The sequence below is a fragment of the Arachis hypogaea genome, chromosome 11 (assembly GCF_003086295.3).
Source record: "Arachis hypogaea cultivar Tifrunner chromosome 11, arahy.Tifrunner.gnm2.J5K5, whole genome shotgun sequence".
Classification (NCBI taxonomy): domain Eukaryota; kingdom Viridiplantae; phylum Streptophyta; class Magnoliopsida; order Fabales; family Fabaceae; genus Arachis; species Arachis hypogaea.
The window spans coordinates 122,870,499-122,883,494 of record NC_092046.1 but is presented as its reverse complement, the minus strand read 5'-3'; the positions used below and the strand labels follow the sequence as shown (position 1 = coordinate 122,883,494).

General features: G+C 28.9%; 1 protein-coding gene across 1 annotated transcript; it reads left to right on the top strand.

Moving 5' to 3' along the window:
• The first annotated feature begins 243 nt into the window (after positions 1-243).
• On the top strand, positions 244-2,377 carry LOC112721708 (uncharacterized). Its single transcript, XM_025772744.1, has 2 exons — positions 244-1,002; positions 2,363-2,377. The coding sequence occupies exons 1-2, from the start codon at positions 244-246 to the stop codon at positions 2,375-2,377; spliced, it is 774 nt and encodes a 257-aa protein (XP_025628529.1).
• The last annotated feature ends 10,619 nt before the right edge of the window (positions 2,378-12,996 follow it).

Genomic DNA, 12,996 nt, shown 5'->3' with positions numbered 1-12,996 from the left:
AACAAGATGAAATCCGTAGAGCATACATAAAGTTTGGACCATATCAATTTATTATGGATGAGTACCCTCTTTCTGGTCTAGAAAGTCATCCTCGTCGTTTCAAAACTCATTGGTTTAAGAGTTTTTCTTGGCTAGAATATTCGCCAGAAGTGGATGCTGCATTTTGTCTTCCATGCTATTTATTTTCTAGAAAATCAAGTCCATTCACATCAGGAGGATTTCGCAATTGGAAAAAAGTGAATAATGCATGTTGATGTTCATGCTTTTTTCCAAAGTTTGAGTAATATTATCAATGTTGTGTGCTCTTCTTGCAAACGCAATGATGAATTACGATCTGCTTATGCAACTGAAATTTCCTATTTAGTTGCAACTAATCAAATTGAAACAGGAAGGGGAGCAAATCAAATTGGCACATTAAAAAGATCAGGAGATACCAGGTGGAGCTCTCACTTCAACTCAATTTGTAGCCTTTTACTTATGTTTGGAGCAAAAACTTCAGTTCTAGAAGATTTGGCTACTAATGGATCTACATATTCTCAACGTGGTGATGCTACTTATGCTCTTAAATCTTTATTATCATTTGATTTTGTTTTCATTTTGCATATGATGAAAGAAATCATGGGAATCACTGATAAACTTTGTCAAGCATTGCAACAAAAATCTCAAGACATTTTGAATGCTATGCATCTGGTTTCTAGTACAAAGTCATTGATTCAACAGTTAAGAGATAATAGTTGGAGAGCACTTTTGGAGAAAGTTAGTTCTTTCTGCAATGATCATGCTATTCAGATACCTGATATGGGTGCTTTTTTTAGTGACATAATTCGGTCTCGTCGTAAAAAGGATGTTGTCACTGTTGAACACCACTATCGTGTTGACATTTTTACTAGCGTGATAGATTTTCAATTGAAAGAGCTAAATAGTAGATTTAGTGAACAAGCAACCGAGCTCCTCATATTGAGTACATCTTTAGATCCTAAAGATGCTTTCAAGTTATTCAGTGTTTGCAACATATGCAATCTTGTAAAGAATTTCTATTCTTTAGATTTTTCTGAGCAAGAAAAGATTCAATTGGATTATGAGTTACAACATTATGAACTTGATGTGGTTAAAGCTCCAGATTTTCAGAATTTGTCTACTCTTGCTGAATTGTGTCAAAAATTGACAGAGACAGAAAAATCAAATATATATCCTTTAATTGATAGATTAATTCGTCTTGTTTTGACTCTTTCTATGACAACAGCAACAACTGAACGGGCCTTTTCAGCTATGAAGATTATTAAAACAAGGCTTCGAAACAAGATGGAAGATGAATTTTTAGCAGATTGTATGATTGTATATATTGAAAAGGAAATTGCTTCAAAATTTACTTCAGAGATGATAATTGATGATTTTAGTTCCATGAAGCATCGTCGAGCAAGTTTAAAAATATCAAAATCTTAAAGTATGTAGTTGAACATTGACTTTTATATAATATAATTACTTTTTTGATATATATGCTACAAATCATATTTTGTTAATTTTTTGTTATATTTATATTTAATTGGCCCCCTCTTATGAAATTTCTGGTTCCGCCACTGATTAGATATTGAACAAACCTAAATTTGCTAAAATTCAGCATAACAATTGTTATTATTATTTTTGATGATATTATTTTGGTTTAATTACTCTGTTGGTCCCTATAGTTTCGTGAAATTTTTAATTAGGTTCCTATACTTTTTTTCTTTTTAATTGGGTCCCTGCACCAAATTTTTTTTCAATTAAGTCCTTCTTAGTAATAATTGGCTTAATTTTATAGGGACCCAACTAAAAAAAAAAGAATTGGTACAGGGACCTAAATAAAAGAAAAAAAAGTGTAGAGACCCAATTAAAAAAAATTTGGTCCAAGGACTCAATTAAAAGAAAAAAAATATAGAGACCTAATTGAAAATTTTATTTGTGAAACTATAGGGACCAGCAGAGTAATTAAACCTATTATTTTATACATATTTTTTATATTATGCATTTATGTCAGCATAAATTTGTAAAAAAATTATAATATTTTTAAAATTAAAATTAAAATATTTATTTTCTTATAATAAAATTTTAAAATACTTTTAAAAAAAATTTAAGAATAAGCATAATCTATTATTTTTTGTTAATATTTTTAATTATTAATTTAATTTTTTTAGTTTAATAATAATTTAATAATATATTTTTAATTTATATTTTTAAATATTATTAATTAATTATTAATTAAAAATAATAAATTCTATTTAAATTCAAATATTTCTCTTCTTTAAAGATCCAATTGATTAGTACGTAGTCTTAATCCTTATTATGCGTCATTTCATTTCATTTCATTATAATGTTTTACTCTTAGGTACGTGTGATTTAGGAATGCGGACCTACCTAGCTAGCTATATTATTTAATTATATATGATGATTAACTTTATAATACTGCTACAGCAGATCTCAATGTCATGAGTAGTCAAACGACAAGAACACCGCCTCTCATCTCTGTTATCGTAAAATTCACTATGTCAAATGATGTAGATATTATTAACCCAACATACACAAGTATCGAAAGTTTTTAAATCTATCTATCTCCAATCTTCCCCATGATCATCGAGTAAGGATAATAGTTAAGAAAGCAAAAGATCCAATAAGGTATGTAGGATTCCATTTAATTAAGGTTTAATTATTCTGATGGTCCTATAATTTTATTAAATTTTTAATTAAGTTTTTATACTTTTTTTTCTTTTAATTTGGTCCCTATATTGCTTTAATTTTATAATTAAGTCCTTTTTAGTGTAAAAAATATTAGAGTTAACTGAATATTTTTTTATAAATTGAAGATATTTATAATTAAAAACTTAATTAAATCTTTGACCGCATGTATTTTGGTAAAAATATTATCTTAATTTTAATATTTTTAACATGAAAAGGACGTAATTACAAAATTAAAAGCAGTGTAGAGACCCAATTAAAAAGAAAAAAAAGTATAGAAACCTAATTAAAAATTTGGTGAAACTATAAGGACCAACAGAGTAATTAAATCTTTAATTAATTAGAGCGAAACATGCACCATACATGGTGCGGCCTTTAACCTGCTAAAATTACTCGTTAGGATACTATTATAGGGGCCATGTTGTATTAAAAGTAAAGCTCATGAAAACTTTGCTAAGAAATATAGCTGTTAGCAAAAAAAGTTTGTCAATTTTATGGTATTTTTTGTTTAGTGTCTAATTTTTGTCTAAATTATATTTTATAATAATTTTAAAATATTTAAAATTTTTTAATCTTTATACTTTAAATTTAAAATTTATTATTTAATTTATTTTAGCAATTAGACAATTTCTTTTAGATACTATAACAAACAAAAAAAATTTCATTAACAAGTATTTTAGTAAAAATTTAATTTTAATGTATTATTAATATAAAATATTTTTATATATATATTTAATTATATAATAATATATTAATAAAAATAATTATTTTTATTTTAATTTTGTGAATAATCATCAAAAAAATAAATATAATTAGACAACTATATAAAATATTTTATAATATTAGTGTATTTAAATTAAACTCATTATAATAATTAGAGAGTTTGAATAAAAAATATAAGTTAAACATAAAATTTTTAAGCTTTTTATGTACATATATTAAATACATTATATATATATATAAAATCATTTTATTAACTAAATCTTAGTTATAATCATTTTATTAGGTATTGAGAAAAATAAAAAATCTGAGGTGAGAAATTTAATGTTTCTTCCTTTGTAGCCTCTTTAAATTTAGCTAAATTAATATGTTCATATCACAAAATATTTCATGAATATAATATGTTCATATCACAAAATATTTCATGAACATAAAAGTGATTTTGTTTTTAAAATCATGTTTATAAGAAGCTACAATTTTGAGCTTCTGTGTTTTATCAACGGACTTTTAGTCATTAATGCTCTATCTTTATTTATTTTTTACCAATTTTATTCTTTATGCATGTTATTATATTATTTATAAAATTCTTATTATTTTTGTTTACATGAATTCTCTTTTTTGGCAATGAGTTATAGCTCAAATCGCATAGTCTCTCCATACTCAATTAAGAGGTTGTAGGTTCGAGTCTCCTATCTTTGGTAAAAAAAAAAAAACTCTCTTTTTATTATTTATTATTTTTATTTTTTATTAATTATTTATTTGATATTATACACTTTTATAATTATAATTTTTTGTATTATTTTTGTTATCTTTTTATAATATAATTTATTGATTCTATTAGGTAAAATAAATTAAACAAAAAATTAATTATAAATAATAATAATAATAAATTATAGCATACTAAAAAAAAGTACTAAAAATATACTATATAAAAAATATCATAAAAATTTTTTTGATTTATTTCAATTATTATCAAGATAAATATTTAATTTTTTTTATTATTCTGATGTACTTTCTAAAATTTATATTTTGTTAGTTTTAATTAAAAATATATTTTACCAATTTTTATATATTATTTTTATTTTAGTGTATAAATATTAATTTTATTATAGAATTATTTAATAAGATCTATTCAATTATCTAAATTAAAATGATAAGATAATATACAAAAATTATTTACGTTGATGTCTATTTTAGTAATTTTTTATCTAAAAGTGATTTTGAGTAGTATAATTCAAACAACATTTATTTTATTATAATTCATTTTGATGCAAAGATTGCCAAAAATAAATCACTTTAACACAAACTTACCTTTCATCAAAATCAAATTTGTAAAATCAATTTTATTCAAACTCTCGTTTGTAAACTGTAATCTAAACACACGCATATTACCTATAACGGATTCTAACACTCAAATCAGTTTTAATCTAAGAGATATAAGGATTAGTGTTAGATGTTATACCTGGGGTCGAACTATTGCTCCCTATTTACCATGTTCGGATGGGCGAATGAAGAGATCTACATGATCCTATCCGAGATATGTGTTAAATTTCCAGAAACGTGTTCGAGATGGCTTCTCTTTTGGGTCGAGGCGCCCCTAGCCAGGGACTTCTGGTCTACTAGTGGTGCTAGACCCAATTCTAGAGTTAAACCATAACACAAAAAGCGGTAATTTGAGTGTGTATATATTTTTAAATAAAGTAATTAGCAATCAAATAATTAAATTGATATAATAGAATAATTAATATTATCATAGTTAAATAATTAATTTTTTCATAATATTATAATCAAACTTTTATAAACACTAAATACATACCTCTATTATGATTATTAATTTTAAATTTATTTAAAGAACCAACTAAATATACTAAACATCACTGATGCTGAACATATTTAGATATCTAAGTATTATTATATTGACGTCTATCTCGCGTGTTCAACCGAAGTATACGTGGATAGCTTTAAGCCTCAATTTAACGGCGCGAGTGCATGATTCGGAGTAGTTACTTTACTTGAAGATGCACGTGATGGGGCATAGAAGAAGAGGAGCCTGTAAGTCTTGATCTTGAGCCTCCATGCATCGAGGGAGCAGAATTCGCTGATAGGAACAAACAATAAAAACAAAGATTGAAATCAAAACCCTTTTAATTAAGATTATCTAAAAAGTTACTATTGTATCAATCATGAATCATCGGTGACTCCTCCTGTTCTTGTCAAAACAAAACTAATAAGGCTCCATAGAAACAAACAAAAACTTAGTCCACAGTTTTGTCTTTGACGAGTTTCTAGGCTTGACTCAATCCACCCACTTGGGCTTGTGATTTGCGCTTATGCCGGGTATCTCGACTAAGAAAAAAGATCAGTTTTATATTTTATTTTCTTAATTATTTTAAAATTTCAAATTTTTTTTCTCTTGATGTTTTAATATATATATATATATACTAAATTTATTTATTTACAAATTAAAAAATAATTAAAGGAATAAATTAAAATTTTTTATCATTAAAATTCTATAGTCTAGTAATATTTATAAGCTTTTAGATATAGTCTAAAAATGGTAAGAAATTAAATATTGAATTAAGTCTTGCTTACACAGTATTTTTTGTTTTTTATTATTAGATTCGATTTCTAAATTTTTCAATATATTTTTGCTTGATTATAGTCTATAGAGTAGCATTTGGAAGAGAAATCGAGACCGAAAGATAGAGATTGAAAGATCTAGACAAAGACTTAATAATAGTGTAAGATATATAGAACTGAGTTATGCCTCAGTATTTTAATTAATTAGGTCAAATAAAAGTATAGACTGAAATACATGAAATGACTAAATTACTTTTATTATTTAAAATAAAATAAAAAAGAAAAAAAAGGAACTATAACCCAACATTACTGCCATCACTTTCTCCTTTCTCATTTCTCAATTTCAGTGCTTTCCTATAGGATCTCCCCATTTCGTCGGCACCACTCCCCTCCTTGGCGTCGAGTTTGCCTCCAACGAAGAAGTCTACTATTTCTCCATTGCTTTAAATATGGTTCTCTCTCTCTCTCTCTCTCTCTCTCTCTCTCTCTCTCTCTCTCTCTCTCTCTCTCTCTCTCTCTCTCTCTCTCTCTCTCTCTCTCTCTCTACTGTCATTGTCATTGATGTCTTCTTCATACCTCCTCTTTTTCCTTTTTATTTGTCCTATTTTCATATGGTTTATAACACCCTACCACACAGAGCCTTACGCTTAAGTCGTAAAGTAGAGGTGGCAAGGTATTACGACCTCTAAAAATAAAATACGTACATAAATATAGTTGAAAGAAATCATATCTAGGAGCCTTGAAGAAGAAGTTAAGCAAAAACGAAAATAGAAAATCGTGTCACACTCGCGTGGATAATCGTAAAATGGATAGATTAGATCAAAAGAAGGAAAAAAAACATAATATACAGATTAGAGTTCCAAAACACAGATATCAAACTCTAGACTCGACCTGCAAATAAACACCTGTTTCTCCAAGTCAACCTCTAAAAGGGACAAGCATAAAATACAAGATGGAGAATCTATATACATATATAAGCATAAATAAAATACAACCCTAAGTCCTCAGAGTTCTTCGCTTCCACAAAGTCTCCAGAACACTCAATGAGGTACCTCCTGACCTGCATTTGAAAAGCAACAATATATATGGGATGAGAACCGGAGGTTTTTAGCATGGTAAAGGTGCTCGCATAGTTAATATAAAAGGTCCTGGAAAAGTCAGCGGCATTCTTAGAACTCTGACACTCAGATTTCAGCTTAAATATCCAACTAAACCAGAAATTAAGTAAGTTATCTAAGGTATTCAAGTTCTAAATATAACTTTAATTTAACACTTCACTTTCTATCTCCTCCAATCTTCCGAATTATCGGTGGAACACTCCCCCCCTCCCCGCCTCACACCTCCGCCAAGAGGGGTCTCTCAGAAAACATACACATGCAATTCAAGCAAGGAAATCACAGGTAGAGGAGCAATTACAGCAAGTAGAACAAGTAGCAGATAAGCAGAGTTAAGCAATTAAGCAAACTAAAACAATATACACTCAACCAAAACATACAAATGCACATGATGTATGCCTGTCCTATGGCTGATGAGCTCATTTGTCGGTTATAGAGCCAAACTCGACATGTCTGGTAGCTAACCCGGACACTATCTCTCTGTTGCGCATTAATACTATTAGAGGAATACATGCCCTGTCACCATTAAAAGGATTATGTACCCTGTCACCATTAGAGAGATTATGTGCTCTGTCACCATTAGAGGGAATAGGTGCCCTATCACCTTTAAAACCAGAGAGAAAACACAGACATACTTGCCATCAATCAACCTCAACCATGTCTCATTTATCATATTCATTCAATTTTATATTCAAACTCAGTTTTCATCATTTTTCTTCCTCATCTCTTCCCGGAGCAAGTGGACAACGCCACTGCCTCTTACCCAGGGTCACATATCTCATTCATTTACAAACCATCATTTCTGCACTTCCTCAACCACAATTCATTACTTCAAACCTTATTATCACACCTTCCATTTCGTTCATCAACAATTCATACTCAAAACACAATTCATTCTTTTCTAAATAAAACAAACTCAAAACATAATCCTTTTCTTAATAATTCAAAATCAAATTATAAAACCCTTAAAAATCCAAATCTTTCTAAATAACCATTTCAAACGAAACCTCCTATTTTCATAAAAATTTCGGCAGCATCTCCTCTAAAACTTAGACTTTTGCCACCCCTCAAGGGTCCCAAACACCTCTCGGTGATTCAAATTATTTTCAGTATCAAATTATTTAAAAATCCAACCACACATTTCTCAACTAATCCGTTCAATTCAATTTCACAAACCCTTCATCAACCCTCAACACATCAACAATCATCATTATTTTATACTCATCAATATCATAATCCAGCACATACAAATTCATTCATCCTTTATACACACATCATATACCATATACACAATCCATCAATAATTCATTCAGTTCGTTCCTATTTTAAGGTCTTCTAGCCTAAGTTTTTATGTGACATTAAATATTAACTACGAGAAATCAAAACCATACCTTGGTTGATTCCTCCCTAGCTCATACAATATCACTATAATCATCATAGAGTTCACTAATTTAATGATTCACAAGGGTTTGATAGTTTTTTATCTTACCCACAGATCAATTAGACAAAATTCACTGATTTTCTGCTACTAGAATTCACCTAAACCATCAAAATCATTCAATTCCTCAATACTCAAACCCTAAAATCATGAAATTGAGGAGAGGGAGAAATGGGAGAGAAATGCTAATTTCTTATCACTTTGTTTGAATATAATTGAAGAGAATTTTGAGATGAACACGTGGCCGCTGACGGCTCGTCAATCAGAGTTCCGGATCGAAAGTTACGTGGAATTGAAATTTTTTGACGATGGTTTGGTTTTTTTTGTGTTGAATCGCTCTCTTCTGCGTGCTTCCATGAGAAAATGGGGAAGAAAGGGTTTGGAGTTGTTTATATAAGTGGGCCTTAGGTCTGGTTTGGGTCCGGTTCGACAGGTCCGGCTCATTCGCCTATTTTTAGACCAAAATCTTTAAAATTAGTGTCAAAACTTATATTTTAATTATTTCTACTTCATTAAAGTATAAAATTTAATTTTTTAATTCTTTAAATAATAATTAATTTATTGGTTAATTATTTATTAATTTCGCAGGTTTTACATGGTTCCTGTTTTGTTTGTTTCTTTTGTTAATTGTAGAGTCTACAAGAGTATCTGCTTACTTTTGTTGAATATTAAAATTGAGTAGAGGTAGAATCTTGCGAATAGTATCTGTCCTCTTTATTTTCCACCATGCGAGCTTTTGATTTATATATGTTGTTATTGAATATTGAGTTTAAGTAGAGGTAGAATCTTGCGAATAGTATCTATTTTCTATATTTTATACCGTGAGTACTTTTATTTTAGAAATCAGATGAGTTATTGTGGTGTCTAAGAATTTGACTTGCTTTTTTTAGGAACAAGTGTCACAAGTGTGTGTTAATTCATTTTCTCATGTCTTAGATTTTCAATAAGTTAAAAGATATAAAAGTCCTGAATATAATTAATCAAGTGTGTTTTCTCTGTTTCTATCTATCTTTCATAGAGAAATGACTTCAAAACCATTAGAATGTGATAATTCAAGCAATATTTTTAAAGTTCATATGTTTGGTTTGAATGGAACCAATTTAAGAACAAATTTAAATTAGAACTAATTTAAGAATGAAATGCTAGTATACAGAACAAATTTAAATAAGAAATTCTTGTGTATTACCGCTAGTTTGCTATACTTGCTACTTATGTCATATATATGTACATGTGCACCTGAAAATTTCAGAGAAAAATAGTTAGGGAAAGATTAGATAGTGATTGTATGCATGTATGTATAGATGGAAAGCTATTGGGTTCTTGTGTATTTATTTATGACATTATTAATGGTAATAATAGGAGTCATAAGAGGTAATGAAGAAGATGAAGAGGTAACATATGATGGAAGATCTCTTATCATTGATGGCCATAGGAAAATTCTCTTCTCAGTTCCATTTACTATCCCCACAACACTCCTTTGGTATCTATGTTCATGTAATGCCATTTCATTTCATTTTTTCCACACAATTTAGTTGTATTATATTTATTCATTATCTTTCTTTTTTCATCTCTGAATGTTCTTTTGCATTTTTTTAATTTTGACAGGTACCTTGGTTTATTTAACAATGACATTTAGAAGCAAAAGATCTACAAATGACTCCTATGATGACAATAACTCTAATATAATGGGCGAACATTTTTGTAATTGTGGTTTGAGAGTTCTATTACAAATCTCAAAAAGTGTTACCAATCCATGTAGAGAATATTAGCATGTCCTATGAGACGATGTGGATGATTTAGATGGGAAGGACGTTCTAATCAAGGTCAAAGTATCCACCATTTTAAAAGAGGTGTCGAAGATCATTCAAGTGATACACTACAAAAAAAAAAAAAAAAAAACAGTATTTGTAACCAAAAAAATTTGTTGCAAAGAATCTAAATTTTGAAACGAAAGAAATTTATAAAAAAAAATTGTTACAGGATTGTTACTATATGTCCTGTTACAAAAATTTTTATAATAAAAAATAAAATTGTTACAATACAAAGTAATATTTTGTAACAAATTTTTTTAATATAAAAACTAAAATTTGTTACAAAAGTGGAAACAATTTTTGGCATTTGAAATATTTTTTATAATAATATAATTTTTTCTATCATAAAATTTTGTTACAAAATATAACTTGATTTTGTAACATTTTTATTCCTTTAGTTACAAAAACACATTTATTTTGTAATATCTTTTTAATACAAATTACACACATAATTTATCAAATTGAATTATTAGCTAATTTACTGAGCAAGTCAATATTTATATAATATATATAGTTCAAATATCTTTCATTTAACTAAGATTGTTTTAAAGCAAAATAACATCAAAGTTACTTTTACAAGTTCAATCATAAATTAAAAGTTTTACATAGATTGGTGTCATCTATTAATCAAAATATTCTTGAGTTCTGTAGCTAACGCGTTGTCATCATTTTGGCACTACTGTAAATGTTGTGAAAAATCAAAACAAAAATTAGAAACAACATATATCACTATACAATTTTTTTCACACTACAAGAAAAACACTAAATACTGTCAGATTTAGCATTGGAGATTAACAGGCGGGTTTTACTGGTGGATTTACTGGTAGATTTGGCAATAAATTCGCCGAGTAAAAAAGTTACCATCAAATTCGGATTTCTGATAGTAAATTTATCAGTAATAATTGGAGAAAAAAATTGGCGCGATCATTACCGTCGAATTTGTCCATTTTGGTCACAGACTGTGCGTTACAGGCGAATTTTTCTGATGGTAAATTCGCCGATAAAATTGACCTTATATTCAAATTTGTGAACTCTTCCCTTCCATTTCTGCAACATCATTAACCTCACTTTTCTCTCCTTTCTCTTTTTCTCTCGTGTCAGCCCCATCGCCACCATTCGCTGCCGTTTCGCCATCGTTGACCACTTTCGATGACTCCATCCATCGTCACCGTTGAGGAGCGTCCACGTGGAGCTTGTTTCTGCCATGGAGGAGCTTGTTTCTCCTTGCGAGTTGCTACCTCTGGTGTTTGCCGCCGCCGCTGCTTGCCTCTGTCAGCTGCAATGCTACCCTTCCTCCTTAATCCAGGTATGTCTTCTTCCCTTTCTTCTTCTTTTTTTTGACATTATTAGTATTTACTAAATCCTAACCCTTCACTTCTTTGCCCTTTTTTTTATCATGTTAATTAGTTGCTTGGTTTCTTTAGATTGTATTACGATTATGGATTTGTGAATTGATGATAAAATATTGATGTTTACTGTTATCAGAGTTAGTGATTTTTGACTGTGTTGATTTATTGACACCGAAAGGCTCTATCTTAAATTTTTGATACTATTATCAGGAATATTTTTGATTGATTGTCTTCAACAAGTTCATCAATTAGCATTAAATAGGTGAAATTAAGATTGATGTTTGTCTAATTGATAAAATTAAAATGTTTATTCCCTTGTCCCCTAGCGTGGTCGACTCTCTTTCATTAATAGCTTAGATAGTTAGAAACTCTGTACTAAACTATTCTTTATTTATTTTATTTTTCTGTAAAATAATATTGTCAAAGAAGAACTAGGATCATTAAATATATATGGTTCTAGCTCATCAAAAGATCAGCCTAGTCAACAAATTTCAGGTTTGTATTTTAGGCTTTTAGCAAGATGATATACTCCTGTTACAGTGGCTAATCAATCGTTTTGTTGGTCAATTTATAAGAACTTATGCTGGCCTTGTTATTAAGTAGTTCATTTGTGGAGTCGTCTTATATGAAAGCTTCTTTATATACATGGCCTGCAATTAAACAAACAGTTAATATCATAAAATGGAATCATATACCACTAAGGGTAAACATAATATGAAACCAGTATTAATAGTAACAAGCAGCAAGTTTATGTAGAGTAAAAATAATCTATTTGTGGGAGCATTTTATGTTATCTGTTGACAGATGTATACTTTGTAACGAAAGCTTTTTTTTTAACTTATCCATTGACAAATATATGTTTTATACTTCAATTCAAAATCTAGCATGTTTGAGTATTTGTATGTACCTACTATGGATTAGTTTTTTCCTCACACTTGTTTTATGGCTTGCTTTTTTTGTCTTTGTATTGTGCTCTCTATTGTTGTGGGATTTGAATTTCTCATTGTGCTCTCTTTTTTCTGTCTTTTGACACATGTCAATCATCGGTTCAGAATTCCTTTTAAATAAAGAATCTTCGTTGATAGTATAAATCTAAAGCAATAATTGACACGTATCAAAGTTTAGAAAATTGTTGTCACAATTCAAATCAAAATAATTGGGAGTTTTATGTTCTAGGTCATCTCTCAAAGGAATTGCAGTGAGGTGCGCGTGTTATCGGTCATGAGATGTTTTTGGAGTTTTGGATGATAACAAACAAGAAACTAAATTACAAG

Bases quoted from the DNA above. Each gene is read 5' to 3' on its own strand.
- LOC112721708 (XM_025772744.1), top strand. From the start codon at position 244: ATGCATGTTGATGTTCATGCTTTTTTCCAAAGTTTGAGTAATATTATC.